General features: G+C 44.1%; 1 protein-coding gene across 6 annotated transcripts in view; it reads left to right on the top strand.

Moving 5' to 3' along the window:
- Positions 1–25,472, top strand: part of runx2b (RUNX family transcription factor 2b) — a 95,529-nt gene that overhangs the window by 48,491 nt on the left and 21,566 nt on the right. The window contains exons 1-3 of one of the 6 annotated variants that reach the window (XM_026194196.2): positions 5,878–6,958; positions 7,173–7,296; positions 24,738–25,000. In XM_026194196.2, coding sequence (XP_026049981.1) covers positions 7,239–7,296; positions 24,738–25,000 — 321 coding nt within the window. In that variant the 5' untranslated portion in view covers positions 5,878–6,958; positions 7,173–7,238. Of the gene's footprint in view, positions 1–5,855; positions 7,297–23,436; positions 23,639–24,737; positions 25,001–25,472 lie in introns of those variants that run through there. The other 5 variants (XM_026194194.2, XM_080289422.1, XM_080289420.1 and 2 more) reach the window with 5 other exon arrangements.

The following is a 25,472-nucleotide window of genomic DNA, read 5'->3' as shown; positions in this document are numbered from 1 at the left end:
GCATGGACTCTTTCTAACTTTCTTGCTGTCGCTTAAAACCTGCTTTGAGTTACAACAAAGCATATTGGAACGTGTTTCGTGCTGTCTATACTGTAATATATGCATTCCTGTGTATTCCACTACGCTCTTAAATAAGCGAAATTCCTACATGTATTATAATCATAACATGATAGGTGCTTTCTGTTTGAAGTGAAGTGTTTTCTCCACGAGGAGTAAATACATTCCTCAGTTGGCTTGTCCTGGATTGATCTCTGCTGACTCAGAAGGAGGATTGCATACCTACCAAACATCTAATAGACAATGCCCCGGGGGTTACCGCTGTGCACGTACAGTCGGCTTTGTGTGGAGAACAATGTTTACAGTTCAGCCCAGTCCTTGGGGTAGAAACACAGACACTCATTTGTACTGGGTTTCAGCAGACTTTAGCATAATACTGTCAGCAAGACGGAAACATTAATCTTACAAGAGATGCAGGTGATAAATATCACCTTTTAAATCCCGAAACCGAAACAGTGCTCATTGTTCTACTGTTTTATTGTTAATAAAATAGGAAAATGTGTACAATCCTAAACACCATGACAGCGTTCTTTTTGTCGTTATAAATCTAGGTTAGCGTGGCTTTGGAGTAGCCCCATATGATTTGAATTTGATATTCTGATATAAATAAGATGTAAGGCCATAAACTATGGTACAGTTGTGTGATTATCCTAAGACAATGCCGCCAGTGAACTCTGGGAGCTGGCCTGTGTGCCTGTGCTCCAGGCTGTATTATGACTGGTTCAAGTCAGCGTCCTGCTCGTACATCTTTCTAAAATTATACACCACAAGGAAGAAAAGCGGCCACTTCTAACAATGTCAAAAATTCAGATTTAGACCTCCCTACGCCTCCCCCCGTTTTTTTTTTTTGTTTTTTTTTATCTTGTTATTGTCTTACACGGGGACTGAAAGACGAGTCACAGCGTTATGAAATCATGTGATGAGGGCAATTATCCATCACAAAAGCCCCACAAAAATAAAAAAGAAAAAAATAACCCACCGGCTGGAGAAGACAACAGAGCCTTTTGTTTGCTGCATTGTCAGTGACACAGCACCGAACTCCTCCTCATAATAGCTTGTTTCTCTAGAGCACTGTCTGCCTTTATCAGGCACACTTTGTTCTCCTCAACAAGTAAACTGAGTTTGTGAGAGTCATAATCGGCAGCTCATCTGAAAGCTCATTCAGGTTGGGATTGGCTGTTGTCACCCCCAGATTTGAGTCACGGCCAGCGCAGAGTTAATTTATTCTTCCTAGCGCACGAGATGAATGACACACAGTCATTTCTGTTATTGACATTTGCCTGGAGTGACGACATCATGTGACCGGGGGCGTCATGTGACTCCCGGGCCTTGTTGCCGTACAGTTGTATCATCGGTGCATTGTAATTATAATGCTGACTTAGCAGTTCAGCCACTTGAACTCTGTCAACCTTGGCCTTAGCAGCAATAGTAAAATCTCTCAGCTGTTGACAACTGACCACACAATGACAGGGTTTCAGGCGGCCGCAACTATACTGTACCGGTCTCAGTGGACGCGGACTGTAGAGAAAATCTGAATAGAGTAGAAGCAGGAGCATCACCAAGGTCCTCAGTCATGGTCTTTGGTCTGAAGAAGCTGCTGTAAGTTTCATTTCAGGCCTCAGCGGCAGGACCTGTCCTCACCTTTAACACAGCATGGCATATATAAACCAGACAGCAGGATTTGTGGAGGACCAGTATGCTTTTCATACAAAAAGCACCATGAAGTTTCACAGAGGTGGAGAAATAGCGGGAGACTGGTATGCACGCCAGAGTAAGGAAGATATATATAAGTCAAACTCCATCTACTTAGCACACAAATTAAACCAACTTGTCAGTGAACATTTAGAAATCATCGCTTGGGTCTCAGCGGGCCTCGCTGTTTGAACTGCAGTGTAGGTAGGCACTGTTTATCCTGGACTGGCCCTTGATTAAAATGAGGAATGGAAGAAGGGGGGAAAAAAAGAAGAAATGGCTCAGTCTCTCGGTGGTCAGCCACAGCCTCCTCATCGCAGCCTCCACCAGTGATCTGACTTTCTCCTTTTTTGCAATTTTATGTAATCACAACTCCAAGAGCTATTTTTAATGTGTGTTTAGGTTGTGCGCGCGCCATTCGATATTAAACATTTCCCCTTATTACTTAAAGGCCGACTTTATTTTCCCTCATAGCTGTGACTCCAAAAACAGCTGTCCAGACACCACAAGAAAGGTCCTTAAGTCACTGGAAGATGTAGATACCGCTGCTGGACTCCAAAAGAAAAATATCTACTTTTCATTAAGATTATACCATACCGTACTTCACCAAACAATTCACAAAGAACATCAACATCCTCTTGGCGAAACGGCGTGATAGATTAAGTTTTTCACTTCCATGAGTTTTGGATCCCGTTGAAGCGAACCTCTGCGTGGCGCTCGCTTTATTCTGTTGCTTCAGGTCACCGTTCTGCCTCAGCAGCAGCGTAAGGGGATATTTACGTTCACACCAGTGGCGCGGTGGCCAACAGAAGCTGATTGCAAGTGGTGTTTGTTTCCAACGAAAGCACGTTAATTCGGGCCCGGCCGCAGTGTAAACTACCTTGGCGTTTTACAGATGTCGCCTGTTAAAGTGAATCACTGTACCTGCCTGTTTGCCCGACCGGGCCGTTCTGATGCCTCGCCAGAGAGAGTACACAACACGAGCCAACGGGGCTATTAATAAGCCCTTCCTTTTCTAATACTGTAATCCGTCCGTGTGTGTAATGTCTCGCTCCGGGCTAATTATGTCACGTCATTTTTAGCTTTCGCGACGAGACGAATACAGACAGCCTCTGCCGGAGTTCATTTTAACCCATCTTAGGTATCATTATCCCCCAATATTTTTCAGAAATAATTTTCTTTGAAAACAGTCATCTGCGAAGGTCATCTGCTGTGACAGAGCGAGGAAACAGCAGCACTGCATTACACACATGCTGCGTTAATAGCATGTGTCGTTTTTTAAGCGCGCTCCAACACACGATACCTCTATTATGTGTCTGCGAGAGCTTGTGATAACAAAGCGAGTCCATTTGAAGGTGTGTGGTCCTGAGTGGTAGAAGAGGGAAAGTGTCTGGCAGGGTGGGCCATCAACCACAGTCCTCAGGGCAGACCTTGGCCAGAGCTCAGAGTATGGCCAAGCTCTTCAGCGCCGCACACAAGTATAGCAAGCTTAGTGTACGGCCACCAGTGGAGAACCAGTAATGAATGAAATATTATATTCCACATTATATTTCAGCCTTTAACATTATTACCTGCACATAAAATCTCTCTCTTTTTTTTTTTTTGACAGCAAGATGTACGAATGTTACAGAATAAAGCTTCAAACTGTTAGCACACCCCCAAGCGACGAGGTATAGTTAAGTATTTCCTTTTACTGCATTTATACATTTATACATAGGCCTGGATGTGCAAAATATATAAATATATATATAAAAACAGTGTTTTTATGAGCTCTAAATACCAGCATGGATGGGTTTTGCCGTGTTTGGCTCTTCTCTCGTCAACATAATTTCCAAAGAAAAATTCTTCCAATCAAGCCGACTTAAATCTGAAGAATAGCTTTTCAAGTGAGCTTTGCTGAACTGCACAAAGTTCCAAAAACAATTCTTATACCAACAAAGTCAGAACCTTTCATTTGGATGTCTTCTGGATTTGATCTAGAGGGAGTTAAATCTTCAGATTTGAAGACCAGCAGTTTCAGTGCTGGAAAAGTGCACAGTGGTTTTTCATAAGGTGTGTGAACCTCTGACCTGACAGCGAGATGGGCCGACTTCAACGAATCTTTGCTGCTGTATCGGGGGGGAGGCGGGCATCTGCAAAGTTGAAATCTGTGCAGCCCGGACAGAATTCATGCAAGATATCTGACACTACAGCATCATCACAGTTCAGATTTTCGCCATCAAGGTTGTTTATCACATGCCGTGCCACCCAAGAAGTTATGTTTCCTGCCATGTGAGTGGGGCTTGACATTTATGCTTTACTTTTCGTTCCATGTTTTAGATTCAATCACGATGTGCAAATTATATCCCCATCAAACTGCATGCAATTTACTGTGGCTCAGCAGCACTCGGTGGTGCTGGACTCTGTCCTAAAGTTTAATACTTCTGACGGAAAAGCATCCATTTGCAGTAACCCTAAAAATGTTTATACATAACCTTAAATATTATTCTTGAAATACTTAAAGTATCGAGCACTAAACTGATCCAGATCTGCAAGCGTCTGTCTTTGCTGCTGCACTGCTGTGATCTGAAACTTAGAACGTCTAACAACTGCAGAAGGCTGCTTCTGGGGGTTTTAAATATTTTCTATTTCGAGTGAATGTAAACTGCACGGATGACACGATCGATTAAATCTCGCCACGGAAACAGGTACTGTCTGTGATAGTCGGTGTGTTTGCAGGATCTGAATGGCCCTTCCCTAAGGATACTGTAACATGCGCTGCAACTCAAGAGGCATGTTCTTGTTTTAGACAGCAAATATTTACAAAGCACCGTGCCAAGGAAAATGTTTCGCTGTACGAAAATAAGGTCGGTGGCAAAGACTTGTGGAAATGCTGTTGTGCCTCTCGGGGAGGGGGAGTGGTGTTATAATTTATGTTTGACATATTAGTAGTAGTATTTGAAACAAAAAGGGCTCAGACTCAATTGCTAGAATATGACAGTATGCTTAGTTTTTACACAGTAGTGTTAATTGATTTGTTGACTGTGTGTTTAGGTCTTTTTTTGAGATACAGTGATACATTTGTTTATTGTGGACTTTGGCTTTGATCTAAATTTTTCATGACTGTTGCTTAAGCATGGTATTTAAATGCTATTTTATATGTTATTTTAAAAACACCCAAATTTTAATGTGCTGTCTATTTTTAATATAGTATTTAAAAGCAGACTGTTAAATAAAAAAAACACTTATTCTAATTTGTTTCTAAAATGTGTATCTGTGTGTATAGAGAGTGATTTTCTCCTGCCAAACCAGGAGCAGTATGGATACATTACAATCGACACATACATTATTAGCAGGGCCTGAATTATATATTATTTTTCTTAAATCACAAGTAGCATGAACAACCCACAGAACCCAGTGTCATTGGATCATTGGAGCTTCTTTGTATCATTTCTATTAAGAAACACCCCCAATAATCTTCACTCACAACAAGAGTATTTTCCATAGTAGCTGGACGTAGTATCTCTTAATATGTTTATTGCTTCTTTTTGTTTCTTTGTAGGTTTAATGAATGAATGTGGTGAGCCACATAAATAAAAGTTGACTGTTCTCCAGTGTGTATTGGCACAGGTAACAATGCCTAGGTAGAATATTAAAAGAAACTGTCACATAAAAGCAAAATTACCTACATGAATGGCTATCATCTCATAAATTATAAGCATTTGATAGGTTTATTCTAACGGCTAATTAAAGGGAGAACGTTTCAACTGGCAAAAACAACTCCTAAGACAGAAAGACAAAAGGCTGAGGAGCTGCTCGACTCTTTGCTGCTTAGTCACACATGCCTGCTGGCAAATGAAAGAATGATTAAGATACTGTTAACACTTTCAACCTGACTGAACTGCCAGCTTCATTCCACACATTCCTCTGCTTCTCCTCTAACACCCCGTCTGCGTTTTTGTGATGTGTTGTAACAAACACCTGTGATCAGGGATCAAAAGACAAACTGTGCTGAGATGTGCGAGGGTGTGGGAATCGGTGTGTGTGTGTGTGTGTGTGTGTGGGGAGCGTGTGATGATTCACTGTTAATTGTCGAGACCTGCCTGCTCTGCGCTACAGGTTGGCAGGCCGTTCTTGGCAGGGTGATAGTATGTGTGTGTCTCCTGTTAGAAGACATCTCTTTTACAGAAAAGACAGGTGGCCATGATCTATGGCCTCTTACGGGAATCGCCCCCCTGACTGCTGCTTCAGTGAGAGCCAATGAAAGCTCAGTATAAGCTTGGATGCATACATGCACATGCACAAACACGGCTATTACGGTAATAACGCGGTGACATAACTACTGTTTGTGACACAGCAACGTGCAAGGAGTGAGAAAGAACAAATTCAGGCTGCACCGAGACGACTCTTCAGAAACGCTCCTCGGTAAATAAGCAGAGCGTCACACCACCTCTGCTTTCCCTTCACACACATGCGCTCGTCCAGCTTTTTCCTCTCTTCCCCAATTCTTTCTGTTGCAGACAAACACACGCGCGTACACACCCAGTCTCACACCACCACCAGCCAGCCAGCCATTCACTCCTCACTCACACCCTCAAATCTTACCAAGCTGAGCTCTCCCTGCTCAGAGGCAGACAGGAGCAGCACGGCAGCCTGCTAAAGGAGTTGAGGGAAGGAGCAGCAGTGTCAGGGAGAGAGAGAGTTTGAGGAGAGAGAGTGAGGAGGGAGGGGGATGAAAGGGTGAAGGGAGACCAACCCAAGAGAGAGCACTGCTCCCCATATGCTGAGGAGGCATGGGCGGTTGAACAAGCTGCCCCCACTGAAGCCTCCTGACTCATGGGAGCGTCAGACCCCGATCCCCAGAGAGCCTGGAAATGCTGCCGAACCACGCGCAAGAGAGGAGGGGAGCCAGAGAGTAGAGGAAAAAAAAGTCCAAGGAGAGGAGAGGGAAGAAAGCCACAACGGTAGGCTGTCCCAACTCAACTGCTGTGCCGTGATGACGTCAGAGGGCATGTGACCCAGGCTCTCCAGTGACGGCACATGGAGGGCAGGAAAGAGACGAGTTTTAAAGCTGGTGCCTTTTGGGTTGTGTGAGGGCTCTGCTCGCCTCCCAAACAACCACAGAACCACAGACGTGCGGCTCGGGGTTGGTGTTTGAGGGCAACCTGGAGTGTAAATGGTTAATCGTCGCGGGCCAGCACCAGTCACAAGGACGGCGCTAAGCGAGTAAGTACGTTCCAACCACACTCGCCAAGCAAGCAAGTCCGACACCATCTGATCTATCCGCAAAGGCGATATTTGTCTCTGCAATTTTTTTTTTCCTCTATAAAACCAGACCTGGTTGTTACTTGTGGTCATCCAAATAGTTGATACGTAAAAGCATGTCTTGTGGATGGCTTTTCCATTTTTTTTTCTTCATGACATGCTGCGTGCTCTTGGTTTAGGACGTGTCAAGGGTCAAGGAAACCACAGAAGAACAAAAGTGGGGCTTGCTGCAACCAGAGGCAGCTATGGCATCTAACAGCCTTTTCAGCACAGTGACACCATGTCAGCAAAACTTCTTCTGGGGTGAGTACCACTTTCCTGCTCCCTGTTGTGTCTGGATTGGGTTGGGGGGCTCGGGTCACAGGAAGGACTTGGGGTCAGGTGGTGAGGCTTGGGTGGTGGAATTAATGGGGTTCGAGGAAAGCGGGCGAAGATGTTGGAACTGGTCTGATGTTTTGGGTCCAGACGAGTGGAGGGGATCAGCTGAGGTCATGGAGGACCCCGCTGTCAAGGTCCAAGCTTTTGTGGCGGACAAAACACCCAACTATCATCAAGGCTTTTTCTCTTTTTTCTTTGTGCACCCAAAAAAAAACCAACAAGAAAAGAAAATCTGCCCATAGAGATTCCAGTATTTATTCTATGTGATGTTTATAAATATTTTCCAAAGAGGGAGATGATATGTTTGTGCAACATACCCTTAGATTTACAAAGCGATGCCATTGCGGAACCAAAAACAAAGGCACGGGTGATATTTTTGACAGACGTAAACAGACGCTGCACAAGGGAGTTTACAGTGGAGCATTGGAACAAGATGTGGGGGGATTACTGGGCTGTGTGTGTTGGGCGCCTGTGCTTGCGCATAGAGAAGAAGTATTGATTAGTTTGCCAAGAAAGATCTGTAATCGCTTCCTGAAATTGTTTAGTTGCGCTGCTGTCGTTAATTAATCGGTGTCGATTTCTGCAGGCTCCAGGGAGCATTTACTCGACAGACATAAATCCAGATTGAACACGAAGTTGATCCATGCTGACTTCCTTTCTATGAATTCGGTGCTTAAGTCTGTAATGATTAATGTAAACGTATCACAGTGATTGTGTTTGACTTTATTCACTTCTACACAAACGGATAAAAAGATGAAATGTCTTTCGTGTGTGTAAGAAGCTCTTAATTTGCACTTTTACAACCAAAGAAATAATTACGTTATTCTTAATGTGATGATCTAATATCTAATAATATATATTCTTAATATCATATCTTCCAAATAAATACAAGATTGTGCCTCCTTCCTGAAGTGGATCTATATGGAAGTAGAAGCAAAACAAATCCAAAAACCTGTGAACAGTAGCAGTGACAACCTAATGATTTTCAACTACCTGTGAAGGCCAGCTTGCGTTCTCCAGGCTGCAGCCTGTGTTTTGGGTTTGCTCTATTGTACTGTGACAGCTTCTTTACACAGTCTAATTCAATCAGCAAAATAAATGGTTTACAAGATGAATTTTCAAATTTAAACAAACATTTTCCTTCCCTTGCGACACAAGAAATAGACAGGCTCAGCTTAATAGACGACCTCCTCCTCCCCCCCCCCCCCCCCCCCCCAACCCGCCGCCCTCCTGCCTCCCGCTCCGGTCCATAGCCTCCCGCTCGTCTTGTCCAAATCAAATGTTTAAAAGATGTTTTTAAGAAGTCGCTCGGTGGTCAGACACAGCTGTTCTTCTGGGCTCCTGCTCCGCACAGAAGCAGGGTGGCTCCTAATACACTCTGAAAGCTGGGAGAGAGTGAGCGTCTTCTACCAATCACCACCACCTATTACCATGTTAACCTCCTGACCTTTCGCCGTGTCTCGGGGGGGGAGGGCGGTGGAGGGGGTCGGAGCGCAGGAGAAGGAGAGGAGAGGAGCAGCAGTGCAGGAAATTGAAAGCACGCCGTGGGAGAGGCAGACGGTGAAGAGAGAAGAGCAGATGTGTGCAGATGCTCAGGTAGAGAAGACACCCCATAAGGATGATAATCCCTGATCAGTTCTCAGACATCAAGGTTTGCTGATTGATGCCGTGCCACGCCTCATTGACTTTGCCCCTGTTTATGAACATCTGGGTAGTAAATCTGTCAGTGCAACCACAAAAAGCCCCCCTGACGGCACGGTGTGATTTTGCAAGACCACCAGTTCTTTCTGTTGTATTTATAATTCTGAATAAATAAATGTAGTGTACTGTGCTGCATCTGAACTGGCAAAAAATTAGGAATGGCACCCTGGATATTTTTTTGCTTTAGCCAAACAAAAAAAGGAAGGGGAAAAAGTAACGTTGAACTCATTTGACTTGCATAAGAACGTAAAACGTGGATTTTGTGGCATAAATATTTACATCTGTAAGCATCCTTATCAGTTCCTGTGAACTTAAAATGCATGAAGTGGATATAAAGAGAGCTGGAGCGTTGACTTTTGTTGATTTTACATATTTTCTTCAAGTCCCCCCGCTCCCGTGTTTCTCCTGGATCATTTTGCCCAGCGTCAGCCGGTTTGCCGAGAGCACAAAATACTGTTTTTGTAGTTAGAAAGCCACATTACTCCATCCGTCTGTATATTTGTGTTCATTAAGGACATTTTTAATTTAGAGTCGAGCCTACATTCCCGTGCAGCGATAAATTGAGCTGACTTGAGGGAACGGGCAAATATTCCAAATTAAAGTAGAGGGGGCTCATTAAAATTTGTCTTGGCATTTACATGAGGCAATTTTAATTTAATTGCTTTGAATACATTTTTTTTATAACTCCTCATACTGGCAGATCAGATGGAGAGGGCAGAATAATCTTCAACATGTGTGGCACCCACTCAGCCACCGTGCCTCTCCGGGGAACATTTAAGTGCCTCTTTTCTCTATTACAAACTTAATTACATATAGACAATTAAGTCATGGGAGCAATTATCGTTCGGCAAAGCCGTGCAGTCGCAGTCGAGAGGGGGGGGGGGAAAAGGAGTGCTTACACACAGACGGACCCGAATCAACAACATCAAAAGAAAGAAAGCGGGGACGATGTGGGTAAATATCTGAAAACTCCAGGCGGAAAACTTTCCCCCCCGAAGAAAATCTCGGATAATTTGCAGGGAAACCGTATATATGTATTTGAGAAAGGGAGCTTCTGTTGCATAAGTGTTGCCTTAGATCTAACCACAGGCCTGCTTCTTGGAGACGTCTTAAAAGTGAACCAGACATCCCACCGCACCACCACCACCACCTCCCACCCGTTCGCCTCACCCCTCCCACCCCCTCATCCACCCGTGGAGAGATGTGAAGCCCACTCATCAATAGGTAATTTGAAAATGCCGGGGGATGGGTCGGGGGAGTGGGGGGAGGACGATGTGAGGGCTTCACTGGCTGCTACTGTGCAGCGGAGACTCTTCCCTTAACTCCAGGCTCAAAGGAACTCTATTTAGCATCGCTTAATTGTACCTCTGAGGCAAACATGCTATTTAATCCCAGCAGGGTCATATTGATGGAGTAAAATAGCGCTGTTTGTGTTTGCGAGCTGCGCCAGCTATTAGAACTTATTAGTGCTGATGGTTTACATTAGCCTACATGATTCCTCGGGGTAATCAGGGAGTGTTAATGTGATCGGGGTTTAATCAAAGATAGATTAATTGGTGTGTAATTCTCTCAAATGTACTGTGAATGTGAGGCTGATTGTGCCCAAAAATAGACTTTAGGCTGTTATTAAAGTCTAAATGAAAGCGTCGTGGGAATAACGTAAGCTGTGATTTTTACGGTCTGAAAATCGAGTGTGATGTGAAAGTTGTGGAGAGTTTTCTGTCATTTTAAAAAATAATAAAGGGTTGATATACTTTACTAAAGGGGAACGAACGTTGAGAAAGCCTCTGCTGCTTTCTGAAATTATAAATGCGGTGTCTTTGCTGTGAATCGCTGTGCTTTGTGGTCTCGATGTGGTACAATGTCTGCTTCACTACTTTCAAAATAAAGCAGTGAAATGAGGGAGATTACTCTCATCTCTGTAATATGCAGACTGCAACAACAAATGTAGAACTCAGTGTAAATACTCACAGTGCACTGTATATTATCTCTTGTTCTGTCCTAATATTCAGTCGCTCTGGGGCTAATTACACTATTATGATAAGGTAACCTGCCAGCTGAGTGCTTATCGTAGGGTTCTGCCTATTCAAAGCATTGACATTAGACTCAAAAACAATCTCCTTAAAGGGCCAATAAACATTTGAACGCTTGCTTAAAAAAAGTGCTAACGCCTCGCTTGCTATAAATCAGTGCAAATGTTCAATATCCCGTTGGTGTTTTGGCGAGATGAGAGCCAAATTGGTGCGTATTTTTGGATAGCGTTGCAAACTCATTCTGCACATAGCTATGATTTTTAAATGCACCATAATTACTGGGTAGCTTAATGCCATTGCGTTAACCAGTGAAGCTTTTAAAGCGTCGCTGTGCTATTTTCACACTTAACAAGATCCTGCAGCCACTCATCCATTTCAATAGCATCAAGCTGGGTGAATTACCGTTATCCGATATAAGCCCTCAGAGAGGAAGTAACTACCTAACACTTTGAAAATTTGGTCTATCTTGGAACGGCTTCACCCTAATGAAACATAACACCAGTATTATAAAGCAGTCTGCTATTTCTTTTCACATCCTCCATTTTTTTTCTTCTTGGCATTTATGTTTTATTTTAGTTGTTTAAGTCAGAAGATGACTTAAAGCGGAGCTGATATGGCAAACCACAGGAAAGGCTTGAATAGCAGCGTTTCCCCCGTTGCCCCCCTTTCAAATAGGCCGAGGCGGCCTTGCTTCCACACTCCCGTGTTTCTATAACGGGGAAATATGGAGTGTTGAGCCTCCTGGATGTTTGGGTTCAGCGTGTAACGATGTGAGTGAGAGCGTGGCCACAGCATCTACACAAGGCCTTACCTGTTCTTCCCCGTGCCGGAGAAAAGGGCAGGTTTTTTGGCTTGTTAGTTTAATCTTAAAGGAATGCGGTATCCCCTCCGACTCAGGCCAGACTCCTAAATATAAAACCTTACTTTCCAGCACTAATGCACTGAAGCAATTCTGATTATTTAGTTGGTGTAACCTCTAACGCGTAGGAGTGTCAACACAGACAGTCGGGATTGTGCTCAGTTTTTGAGGAGAAGGTGAAGAAGATGAGCAAAGGAGCATCAAAGAGGGCTGAGCTGACATCAGTGGAGCACCTTGTTACAACGTGTCCAGACATCAGTATCAGCGCTGACTTTCTCTCAAGTATTTTCCTTTTATCGCATAGCACTCTTATAAAAAACATTTAGGGACAAATTTGGTAACTTAAACAGACGTTTGGCATGTAGCAAAGTCGCTGAATAATGGCAGGTGGGTTTTGTAGTTTCTATTGTGCGTGCACATTAAAGGTGTGTGTGTGACAGGAGGATCTGTCTGCTTGATTAATGCTCTCGCTCAAACTGGCACCTGGAACCAATCCCCCCCTTCTGCCGCCCCCATGTGCACCGTGTGTGTGCATTCCACACAGTGGGACTTTAGAGGGACTGAGGGTGGGCGTTGAGCTGGAGGCGCAGATGGGACCGGGGGACTTGGAGCGGAAGAAAAGAAAGGTGTGCAGAGGAGGGAACAATAGACGGACGTGCATTGGAGGGTATAAGGGTGTCATTAATAGTGCACAGGCCCCATCTCCTAATTTGCTCAAATTACCTGCCCACACAGTGGGCCCCCTCTGCCAGTGCTGAGGTGTGAATACAACAGATCAAATACACCTGAAAATCAGAGAGCCCACCCACTCAGCGACGCCCACGCGAGGCTTTTAAGGTGGCCTGACAACTCTCGGTGCCTGTGCGTGGAAGAGAAGGGTCAAATGTTTACTCTTTCACGTTTCAGAAGGGAGTAAAAAGTGAGAAAATTAGAGAGAAAGAAGAAGACATTCGGAGGAAGAAAAAGAGTAAGTGAGACTGGGATATGATACAAAAGGAAGGATCAGTTTGCACTCAAGAGGCAAGTACAAAATTGACTCGTACAAACCACCTCCCATATGGCACTGTGGGGGCGGCTATTTACCCTCATTTACCTTCCTCGCCTCCCTTCATCCCTTCCTCCTTCTGCTTCTCCTTAAGTCGTCCCTTTATCCTTCCCCTCCCACCCACGCTTTCAGGAAAAGGTTGATGACAAACGTGATGGGCGGCGATGCTTTGGTCACCACAGTAATCAGAGTCACCAGCACCGTACCACCTGTGGCACACACAAGCTGGCATGGAGACTTATTCAGATGTGTGCAGAGACACTGAAATTAAATATCCCCCCGAGACACAAAAGGAGGCCCGGAGAGTGTGTGTAGGTGTGTGCAGTGGGCTGCAAGCCTTTGAACTTCGAGTAGTGTGTGTAGCTGATATTGACAAGTCCCCGGGGGGAGACGAGGGAAGCTAGAAAAAGGTAGCTCTCATTTGTAAAGTGGCCTCCAGAGAGAAAGAGAGGAAAAAAAATACTCCTCAGCTCCCCCACCCCCACTGCTAGGATTTATTAGGAGTGTAGTATAGATAATATACTTACGCCTAAGGCAACCTATGAAGTACCTGTTCACTTCCTGTTAATCTGCGTGCACGTTGGAAGCTATTTGCTCGTCACACATCGCTTTGAAACTGATGACTGGTCGCTCGTGGACATTGCAGGCGGCAGTTGCCTAGGTGACCGTTTAATGTATATGTATATGTTATTCAATGGTATTCTTCACTTTTACTGGTAGTCACCTGGAAGTTGAGAAAAGTTTAGCTTGGGTCCTGCCCACCTTCCAGCACCTGTGGGGGGGTTTTCGCCCAAAGTCGCTTCACGTTCGATTCTTTGGTCGCCGCATCGCAACCGACTGCTTTCAGTACTCATGGAGCGTCAGCGCCATTATGCAGAAACTGACCGTAGTTAGAGGGCGCTCGCGAGAGTGTCCTCAACTGACTAGAACAAATGAAGCCAAAATATATATACACCTGCTTTTAAACCAAAAAGCTCCAATTGGATTAAAGTTTTTATAAATACATTTACATTTAAAGTCAGTTTAATGCCTGATTAAGACGTTACAATACTGAATTTTGCCAATATTTTTTTTCCGCATTCTGCTAATATATGCTGATTACCAAGTTAAAACCCACGGGTTCCACCTCCGTTAAACGAACCAGTTTTCAAAGAGTTTCCACAGCGTTTAGTTACATCAGTATACGAACTTGCACAAGGAGCAGCGAGCGTGGCGTTCGAAATCGATGTTACCAGGTGGCTGTTGCTAGAAACTCACTGGCGTCGCTTGTTTTGTGCATGAGATCGAGATTGCAAATTGTTTAATTTTTGTTCTGGTTACAAGTGACAAAAAGTTACTTTTTTTTTTCCACAATTACCAGTTTTCCCCTTGGAACAGCGATGACCTGTGTAGAAGTACGCGGTGTGTATATATTTGATTTATAAATAATTAAATGATTTAAAGGTCCAAACCAAAATCATGTATAATTACTACATTTCAGCTGGGCATTCAGCAATTCACAGAGTTTGTAAGTTGTATTTAGAAGTAAGAGATAAGAGAAATAAATTAAGTCTCAGATCCAAGTCTCTGTCTAATGATATTTATTACTAAGTGCAAGATCTCATAATCATATATCATAAGTGTATGATCACTTATTACATTTTAATCTTTGTCTCATAAATGCTAAAAATGATAAAGTGGAACTACTCAGGTTTTCTGTCTTATAGTTTCTCAGACTTTCTAAAGTCTGCGTGACTCTTGCTTGTGGAAAAAAAGCAAAGGTGGGAAAGTTTCGAACAATTTCTGCTGGAACAGCAGTGCAGAAATCCCCTACGTTACATTTCAGGTTGTTTCAAAGGACTTTCCTGTGACATCTTTTTGAGAACATAGCTGCTGTGTTTACGTTGATCCCTGAGCTGTTCCAGTTTACACACATTCAATCCGATCACGGCGCTCCGACAAGCAGCGGCGTCTGATCAAAGTCTATATACATACATGGTGTCTGATCCTCACCGGAGCAGGCTCGAATCCTGTCACTCACCCAGACAGCTGCTCCCTTACAGTCGTCTGTAGTTCATTTTGTTGTCGCAGTTAAAAGTTTTCCTTCAGCTGTTGCTCTGTTCAGCCCGTTTGGTGTCTTTCCCCAAAGGAAACAGACCAATAACAGGCCTTTTCCACTTCACTTCTCCTGATGCTGAACGAGCAAAGGAGGATCCCAGAGGAACTGGAATATTTTATTAGAGTGATATTTTGAAAGTTGCTCTCCTCGGTGTTTCTTCCTCTCTCATGATGAAATTTTAGGATGCTGCAACAACTCAGCGTGTGTGTGTGTGTGTGCATGCGTGTGAAAGAAAACAGCTCACACAGGGAGCAAAGACAATTCAAAGTTACAGCTAAATGACAGGCTGGGAGCTCTGGTCTTTTGAATTGCATTGTTTTCTTTTTATTCCTGTTTTGGAGGAGGGTTGGTGGGGGTGAAAAAAGCCCAAATGGGACACAAAGCGAGCAGTTTAGTCTCAGGAGAATTACCCTCAGCACAAACAAAAATAGCAGTCATTTTTTGCTGACAAACCCTTTTTAATGCAAGGGTGCTTTTTTAGCAAAGTTTGGCTCTTTTTTTGTTTTCTTATTTATGACAAAGCTGCCATTTCAGAATAGAAGGAGTAGTGAATGTATATTCTTGCATTGATTTACTGTAGCTTTAAGATGCACGAGGAAGAAAGGACAGGGAGGGTTGTTGAAAGTTCTTCAGCTTAGTCGGGGCCCTGGTTCTTTGAAAAATAAGCACAGTGGGAATTTTGAGGAAACTGATCATTCACATAGCATTTATAACGCTCACACACGACCTGTTCACGGACCTATTCTTGTCACTTTCACATGAATTCTTCATTACGCACAGAATTACACCTCCACACTTTTTTTATGCACACACCACCAGACAGATACGCCCTTTTCCTGCAGGACCCTGCAGATGCAGCAGAAACAGTAGAGTTGGTCTCTCTGGTAAACAAACAGTGAGAGGCTGCTGGGAGTCTTCACTGGGCCTCCAAATTATAGTCTGGTTAACCAGAGTCTCCGAGCCAGCCCGTTTACTGCTACACACATGCACGCATAAGGTACACACACATGCACATGAGCACATGTGCACATGACCTATGCACACTAAAGGCATTATAGAAGCACACTTTAAAGCCCATATACAATCAGGTTCTAATGGGAGCTTGTCTGTGCTACAGTTGAGCTAAGGGTAAAAGGTTTTATAGACATAAGAGAGGCTGAAAGGGAAGCACACCCTAAGGGCTCATAATAAATATTACCCAATCATCAGGCTCACAGTGTGAGGCTATTACTGATGAAAAAGAATCCCTTGCAATGTAAACACAGGCTTAATGTTTACAGCTTCTAACCCTGTGTATCACTTTTATGATTCCAAGGTTTTCTTTCCTTCTGCAAGTTGGTTTGTGTAACCTGAAGTATGCTTCGAGGAGCCTTATGATAAGGCCCTGTGTTTTGTAGATATTCGATGTGAATGTATACGTTTGCCTTCTTAGTAGGAGCAGTGCAAAAACAGGGTTTCATTTGTGATAGGCTTCCATAAAACGTATCTGAGTGAGAGGAGCTTCTTTAATTGCCTGTAAATGAGTTCTGCAACTACTGGGGACAGTTTTAAGCCTCTTGAGGATGCAAGAGTGTATCAGGGTGATCTATGGTGCCATAAAATCCGGTTCAAATATTTAAGCTGATCAGTTCTCTCAAAATTATTCGCCGTAAATCTCGTGTTTCCAGAGTGACAGCGTATTCCGAGCGGACAATTTAATTGTCAGTTCGAAACCACATCCCAGCAGCCCCGTTGCCAGAGAGAGATTTTTTTTATAAGTGTGTGACGTTCACATTCTCAGCTTTGCCATAATGCAACACCGCAGAATAGATTGTGTTTGAAGGACAGTGTTTCACAATGTGATTGATGCTCCCTGTGGGACCCAGCAGTTGATGAGACTCTGTTTAGGACTCGAGTTAGGCGCTATAAGGCTGGCGTCATCAGAGTCTCAGCTTGGGGAAGAGAAGTCCTCGTCCTGGAATAACAGGCAACGTTTCTGAGTGTATGTGGAAAATACAGGGTCACAGGTCGAATAATCAGACAATAGTCGTTTATCTTCTGGTAAATTTCCCTTTGCTTTGATGATGCTTTCTTTCGCTGAACCCTTTTTTCCGAAGATGACTGGAATTGATTTTGTCTAAGGACATCTCAGGCTGGAAGCTATGAAAGTGAACTCCATCCACCCGGCTCTTTTTCTCCGCACCCCCACCTCTCTGTGACTCATTTCTGACCAGTAGCCTAATAGTCTCAGTGTAATTATAGGCTAAGGTTTTAGGCAAAAGCCAATCTCTGAGTGAGCTGCATCAGCCGTGACAGATTCAACTTAACTCTTTAAGTCATTTAGCAACATCTCATCCTACACGTCAAAAGCCAAGGCGTCCCGGGGCCATTTTGACATCTGAATGGTTTGGAATTTAAACTGGTGTGTACTGCTCCAGGTTGTGGAGTTCAGACTCAGTGTTTTGGAGCTGCTCCGAGCTGGACTGCGATCAGGAAGAGATCAGGAAAAAAAAGCGAGATCCAAACACTCTCGACGCACACCGACTGCAGTGGCTTGCTCGCGCTGCCTGCCCATTACTGTTGTTTTCATTTTCTCTTTATCTGATTGGCTATTGTCTCGGCACTGGACATATTCACTTGACTGACAGTTTTGATGTCGATTATCTCCCAAAAAGGAGGAAGCGAATTGATGCCAGAACTTCGTCCTAAGCTTTTCTACACGAGCTTTAAAAGTCCATCCATGACAGCCAAGCAAAATAAACGGTATATTTAATACAAATTCTAAAGCTCCCAAACAAGAAATGTATATGGGACATATCCAGGCGTGGGCTTACTCGATCTATGGCTAGATGTTTATGTCTGTGTGCAATTGAGCATCCATGACAGAATTTTCCCCCCTCCATCTGGACCTCTTCTACACCCCCGTACCTCAATTTGGACCCAGTTCCCTTGGACATTCCTCCACCCCACCTCTGTGTATATACATACATGCATACATCCTCCTGTCTCCTTCCTTTTCCTCCCCTGTTTCCAGCCACTGCCTTTCCATCCTTACCTTCCTCTACACTCAACTGAAAGGGTGGAAATGGGCAAGTGATAGCCAATACCCCCCCTGCGAGTGCTAGTCTGGGCTGCAGGCTGTTTGCCTCTTGCCATGAAGTCACTCTATCTATCTCGCCTGTGCGTCCATACCTCACATAAATCATCCTCAATCGTGCTACACGGACGGGGAGAACAGAGAGAAATCTCCCCCTGTAAATCTGGTATTAGTTTTACCTCGCATAATGAACACAGGGCTAAACGGCCTGGATACATGAGAACAGCATGTCTTGCAGATGTACTATAAATATTTTGATACTAGCCGGCTAGTTTGCAGAGGGGAAGTAGACCAGTGAAATACACAGAGGAAGGGAAAAGTGTAAAGTGGAATGTTGGCCTAGCCCGAGTGTCTGTATTGTCTTTAGCACCTACAGAAGGTCCCGGTCCAAGAAAAACGCTCTTTACAGGGTTCCTGTTCCCAGCAGTGGTCCAGTACCACTCCTGGATACGCTGCGTTGCCTTCAAGCCAATCTGTCAAACTGGTCTCCAAGGAGAGGGGCTCATTGTTTGATTAATAGCAGGATCAGACCTGATTGAGTGATAGACGGTTTAAAGGGGAAACCAGCACAGCTTTAAGGACATTCTGGGACCAAGTCTGGGAAAAGCTGCTCCAGCTAGAGTTTGATTGGTGAAACGGCTGAATTAAAGTGAAAGACTAATAATAGCATAGCTAATGATACACAAGCTGCATGGCGAGGGGTTGCCCAGATATGCTTGATGGCTTTGAGAGTGTTCTTTTGCAAGCAATGTAAAGACAAACTGTGAAATGCCTACAAACACTTGCATGTAAAAGTGGAAAAACTGAAGTACCCCTTTTTGGCATGTTTTTGGCTTCAGCCACAGGCACTGTCACCCTACCCCATCAAAGAGCCAAACACCCACCCACACACACGCACATACAGAAAACCTACAAATACACTCTTCCACATGCACGGTTTAAGCGAAGTGACAGCAGGTGGTGTGTGACACGTCAACATCTGAAGGTTCCCTGGCAGACGCAGAAAGAGTTCTCAGCTCTGCGCCCCACTCAGATCTATCATTGGGACTCTTTAATGGCAGCCTTCGTCACATATTGCTGCTTTATTTTCTCCTCTCCATCTTCCAGCCCACAGAAGTTCCTTTTTTGTTCCTATTTTTAAGTACAAGTGATCTCAATTAGGGACCTCCGTGAAGGCAGTAGGCGGCAGACAGTCAGAGCAATAAGAGCAGAGAGGAAATTGTCTTTATACCCCTCCCACCCTCCCTCCCTCTTTACCCTCCTGCCACAAGCAGCGAGCAGCCGCCCCCTCCGTGTCTCCATCTCTTTCCACGCTGCTCCGTGCCATTTCAAAAACTGAGCAAAAATATCAGACAACTTTCTGTACCCCTCAGCGAAGCGCATGTATACATATGTAAGACTTCGAGGGCGCAGTCGCCGGTCCGGCTTTCTCAGAGTTTAATGTATTTTGGGTTTGCTCTCTGTGAAGGCAGTTGCATAGAGACACGCACAAACACACACTCACACACCACAGAACGTGCTGTCCTCGTCCTAACAGTTTACAGTGATGTCACGGCCTCGATCACAAACAGTCATTAAGGGCTTAGCTATGATCTGGGATCAGCGCTGGGATGTGAGTCGCTGAGGTTGTGTCGATGAGGTCACAAGGAACAAAGTTTCTGTCCGTCGTCATCCTCCTCTGCTGGCTAACTAACCGGCCCACTAGTTTAGTTGGTTCTGCAGCTACATGCCTGTTCTCCGGGTCGGTTTGGTCGATTGGATCGTGTGCTGGATCTCTGGCTGCTTTGTTGCAGAGCCTGGTGGGCTCTCTGATTGGCTTGCTGGCAGGCCATTTGGCTGGTGGCCTGCCAAACATGGAAACATCCCGTTAGAGCTGAAAAAGCCTGGGCCTCGTCACTGCGCTCCTCTAGAAGGCTATAATTAAGTGTCTTGAAAAATGCAGCACTGTGAAATGGAGTCTTAATCCCGAGTCTTAAGTGGCTGTGCTTTTCCTCTTGGATGAGAGTACAGTATATGCTTATGAAGAAGCGAAAGAGTGAGGCTATATGACCGTAATGTTACAAATTATTTTTCTAAGAAAGCTAAAAGTGAGCGTATTTTCATAGTTGGTTGTTTCCTGCTTAAACTGGAAAGTTTACACACATTTCTAGCTGAAACACTGAGCCCTGTGTCTTGTCATCTTCCTTAATGAGGTGTTGTTCACAGCGAGGATACGCGCGCCTCGTAAGTACGTGTCTGAATGCGTCCCTTTGAATGTCAAACAGCGAGGGAGATGTGAAGGTCACAGACGCGCCGGGAGAAGCTTTTGCGCAGTTCGTTTGCTGACAACATTATAGGCGGTGGATGTGTGCACATATTAGCGGTTCACACACTCTTTGTCATTCCAAGTGGGAACGAGAACAGAAACTTTTATTACTCGCTTGATATCTCGACAGGAAAATTAGTCAAGAGAATGTCAGCTAAGTTTGATTTTTATTGAAAACAAATAATTGAAACTGAGCTGCCGAAATACAATATTACCATAAATCATAAAACGCACATCCTGCTCGATGTGCTATACTGTGGTTCCTCACTGTTAGTGACTTCTCCTACTGTGCAGTGACTCCAAGCCAGTGTAACACAGTAGATGAATAATACCAGAGCTGAGAGAGACGATCCAGCTGTGCACCAGGCAAGCAGCAGAACCACTGAAAAGCTAAACGGCTTTATGCTAGATTCATTACTACATCATATGAAATCAGTTTATGCTGAGGAGGATCAGCGGAGTATCCTTAAAAGGCCAATTCTGCCCGAAACCTTCCAGCATTCGCATTTAATCAAAAGTTGTCGGGTTCCTAAAATGTTATTTTGGTAGGCATGGTATGTTCTTTTTTTATTGAACGGATTATTCTGGCACATTAACGCCATCTTTCCGTCACATCTCTGGAACATCAAACGTTTTGAACTTGTGCAGATTTTGCCCAATACCTCTGAATGACAGAGAGCCAGACGGTAAAAAGCCCTCGCGCTGTATGAGTGTGGACCGTATCCTGTAGGGAGCTGGAAGACAGATGCTGGATGTGCAGCGGAGAAGCAAAGCGGAGTCAGATGGGACAAACACTCTTTGATGAGCTGAGCTTGTCAGAGTTTAAAGCACGGCTAGGTAGGGAGGGGGGGGGGGCTGTTTGGGGCCCTGGGGTTGGGCCGGGAAAATTACGTTGCCTCTGATGGGACAATAACAGAGTGCAGCAAATCTAAATTTAGGCATGATTAGTTTGACTTAGAAAAGTTGGTGAGTTTGTGTAATGTTCTCATTAAAGGGTCTGTTATTCATAGAACGTGCACATTGACAGTTCCACTTCAAATTTAAGTCAGGATTTAAAGTAATAAGGCTGATTTGGCTGATGGCATGAAATTGGCCCCCCTCCTTTAAATTTCCTAAACTAGATTCCACTACAACATTAAGGGTGTTTTCCACATTACTCTACATTTACTCAACGATAAAAAAGCGATATTATCAGAGCTGAAACTTAACTCTGTTGGGATAACTGGCTCCATGGTTCCTGCAAGTCCATGTTTATCACTATTACAGATTTAATTACTACTATTCACATTTATCCATCCATGAATTGTTAGATGATCTTTGAGAATGTTGGACAATGTGAACCATATTTCTGGTGTTTGGGGCACACAGAAGGGAAGCGTAACTCAATCACTCGCCCCCCCCTCCTCCGTCCACATGACGAGGTGCCAGATGCGTGTCAGTGCTTTCAGACATTATATATATATATTCCTCCCACATCCTCACACTCACACACAACTTAATAGACATGTATATGTGCACACATACTTGCTTGTGAAACTTAAGAACTTGACTTATTTCAAGCGCTCGGGCTGTAGTGTACGGTGAATTACATTATTTCTCTTACAACACTGCAATCTTTAGCAAAGTATATAAAACTGCATCTAACTTTACAACATAAAAACAAGCTACAAAGGCTCTGACTGGATCCAAATAACCCAACAGCTGTGCCTCCCACTTGTCCCATTTATTTTGAAACAGGCCTGGAGTATCAAAGCTCTTTGTCTTAAAGACTCACTGCAATAAAAGCCTGTTTGGGAGCAATGGAAATGGAACACAGAGTGGCAGTACACATGCTGATGTGTGATGTGGCATCCAGAAAAGTCTCATTGGGAGACCGATGGGTAATCAGGGCTGAGGGTGGGGTGGGTGATGAGTGCCGGCTGAGATATAGAGGCTCACAGAGGGTAAATGATGCCCTCTACAGTAGACACAAGAGGGACAAGCTAAGTAGGCCCTCTCACTGTTTTCAGTGCAGCAGGCATAAAGAGTATGTCAGCCATAAAAGTTAAAGTGTGATTTTTATTTATTTTAATTTATTTGTTCTGTTTTGTTATGATGTAAGGATGTAGCACTTTTTGTTTTGTTTTTTTTAAAAAATAAGGCTTTTAAAAAATGCATGATTTTTATGTCATGAGTTGCAGATCTACTATTTTTGTTGTGTTAAATATTCTTGAGAATTATTTTCATTCATTTTCTGAGTTTCAAAAAACAGCAGCTGCGAAAATAAAAACCGCAAGTGCCGAAAAATCAACTGAAGGTTTCAGCATTTCTAAAGCTGAAAAGTGGCTCCTGTGAGAGTTCCTCTGTTGTAAATTACCGGGTTATCTTTAAGGATGCATACATGTGTAAGCAGTGTTTTGCTGTTGGCTGACATTGAGCTGGTTTTTACAATTTGATACACTGTTGGCTAAATTTACAGCCGTTCGGCGTTTTTGTGTCTCACACATTCTGCAATTAAATAAGAAAACGGGTTAAATAATGTAGTGTTGTAGTAAAGTACAATAAGTGTGTCAAAGTAGGAAATAAAAGCTGCGTCAAATGGACTACTCGGTATGTGATCTCGTTTTGAAATATGCAAATACATTTTAAGTTGTGCGTAATTACGCAAGGAGTCTCATTTTGGTGCTGCTTATATAGATAGATCGTTTATTTTCGGTCTATGTGTAATAAAACGACCGTGTAATAGATTTAACAAGTTGTATGAGGCACAGAAACTGTTGAAGTTGGATTTTCCATAAATGCCTTTCCCAAACGCGCAGTCGGTTCACAGGGCGGCCACGTGGATGGATAAACATAAATTAAAGCCCCTGTAAAGTAGAATACCTGTACACCTGCACAACAGCTCTCCCCTGTGACCGAGTGAAACTCTACCCCTGCGCCTCTACCTGACTCACCGCTCTCCGGTGACTCACTCACTCCTATACCTTATGGAGTGTAACTCGCTTCTCGCCGCGGCTCGGCTCTCTCTGAACGCGTCTGTGAGCCGTTTACGGTCAGGACACGGCGGTAACACTACACGGTCTGATGGACTGATGTGCGCGTTGCTGACTGAAAATGAGCACCTCCGCTGTTAGGAGCGCGCTGATGGTCCAGGGGAGCGGTAACATGTCGGTACGTACGGTATAGGCTGTGAGCAAACTTTGAAATGTAGGTAAGAGACAGGCGTGAAACGCAGCTCCACGTGTCTTTCATGAAGTTATGGCCATTTACAGGGAGATCTGTCCGGCAGTCTATATAGGCGTGATAGATTATGGCGGAGGGAATGCATCTGACTCCAGACACCACGTGTTGGAGTCGCATCAGCGCAATAATTGCTGGGCGCTCGAGCTATATAAACCACAAAAAGCCTGAGCACGGGAAACCCCGGCCTCCAAACACTAACCGCATTTACGGCTACAAAACCGGGATTCGTTTTTCCGCCTCCTTCATCTCACCGGCGATAGTTTTTTTTCTCTTCAAACGTCTTTAAACCTTTTTTTTTTAACCCTACACAAAATCAGCGGCACGGCCGGAAGACTTAACAGAAAAATATGTTGAATTTGCAGGCGTCGCGGGATTGTAAATAACCCTGTAAAGTATTGTTAAAGCTTATCCCTTTGACTTTGAAAGGTTTTTTGTGTGTACATAGCCTGCGGACTTTCAGAAAGCCTTTCAGTTTGGCACAAAGACTTCAATGACGCACCTGGAGCTGCGCTTTGACTTTTCACTAAAGGGAGACAGACAAAAAACTTTTCGTTTTTTGAGCATCTGGGTCTGCTGTTCCATTTTAGACGTGCTTTTTTTGTAATTGTATAGCCTATTACGAGCTCGGACATTTATTTGATGTTATTTATATCCGCACATGAGCAACTACGCCAGCGTTATGGCACATGGACTCTTCCACCGAGGAGTTTGAAAAAGAAAGAAAGAAAAAAAAGAACTTGTCATTTAAAGCATCATCAACTTTTTTAAGGGTTGTTTTTCTTGCTGGAGAAGTCTATTTTATGTCGTTTGAAGGCGACCACTAAAGTTTGTAGTGGAGAGGGTTTTGAAACGCGGTGTGCGCTCACTCGAGTCCCATTTTCCATTGGCAGGCGCGCTGAGGTTCAGCGAGCAGCGGCGCACGCTCCTGAGTTTCTCCCTGTGTGAGAGAGAGAAAGAAAGAGAGCAGCCGGAGAGCCTTTGGTGCCTTTTCTGATAATCCACGCTGTTGTGATGCGAATTCCCGTAGATCCCAGCGCCAGTCGGAGGTTCAGTCCGCCGTCCAGTAGCCTCCAGCCGGTCCCAGGAAAGATGAACGATGTGAGCTCTCCAGCCGGGCAGCCGGACGCAGCGGCGGCGGTGCCAAGACTGCGCCCCCACGAAAACCGCAGTATGGCCGAGATCATCGCGGACCACCCGGCCGAGCTAGTGAGGACCGACAGCCCCAACTTTCTCTGCTCGGTCCTGCCCTCCCACTGGCGGTGCAACAAGACTCTACCCGTCGCTTTTAAGGTGAGTCCCGACTCAGCGCTGCGCTGCTGAACGAATAAAGCGACTTTTGATGGCTATCATGGCTCACTGCTAGAAAAAAAACTACCAAATGAAGCCCAAAGCTGATTTTGAACAACAATAAACGCGTCATCTTTCTCTGAAGACATTTTAACAACGTTAGATGACGAGAAGTTCAGATTTTTAAAAACCTTCTCTCACTCGATTATTTACCTCTTTATCTCTTAAGCTTTTTCTTTGAGTTTCCAAGCCTTAATGGCTATTAATGTAAACATGCAGAATCCGGAAGTTATTACTGTGACATTAAAAATAAATTATAGTCAGGAAATGCATAAAAAAATAATATTATTGAAGTTTAAGGGCATTAGTCTGACGGTTTTAATTGTAGGAAAATGAGTCAGCGTCTGGAAGAAAGGAGCCACATGTGCATATTGTTTTCATCTTGCGTTTAAAATAAATCATTATAATATTTATT

Source organism: Astatotilapia calliptera, chromosome 15 (genome assembly GCF_964374335.1).
Source record: "Astatotilapia calliptera chromosome 15, fAstCal68.1, whole genome shotgun sequence".
NCBI classification, from domain to species: domain Eukaryota; kingdom Metazoa; phylum Chordata; class Actinopteri; order Cichliformes; family Cichlidae; genus Astatotilapia; species Astatotilapia calliptera.
Note: the sequence above shows the minus strand (reverse complement) of the source record. Positions and strands in the feature narration are given on the sequence as shown.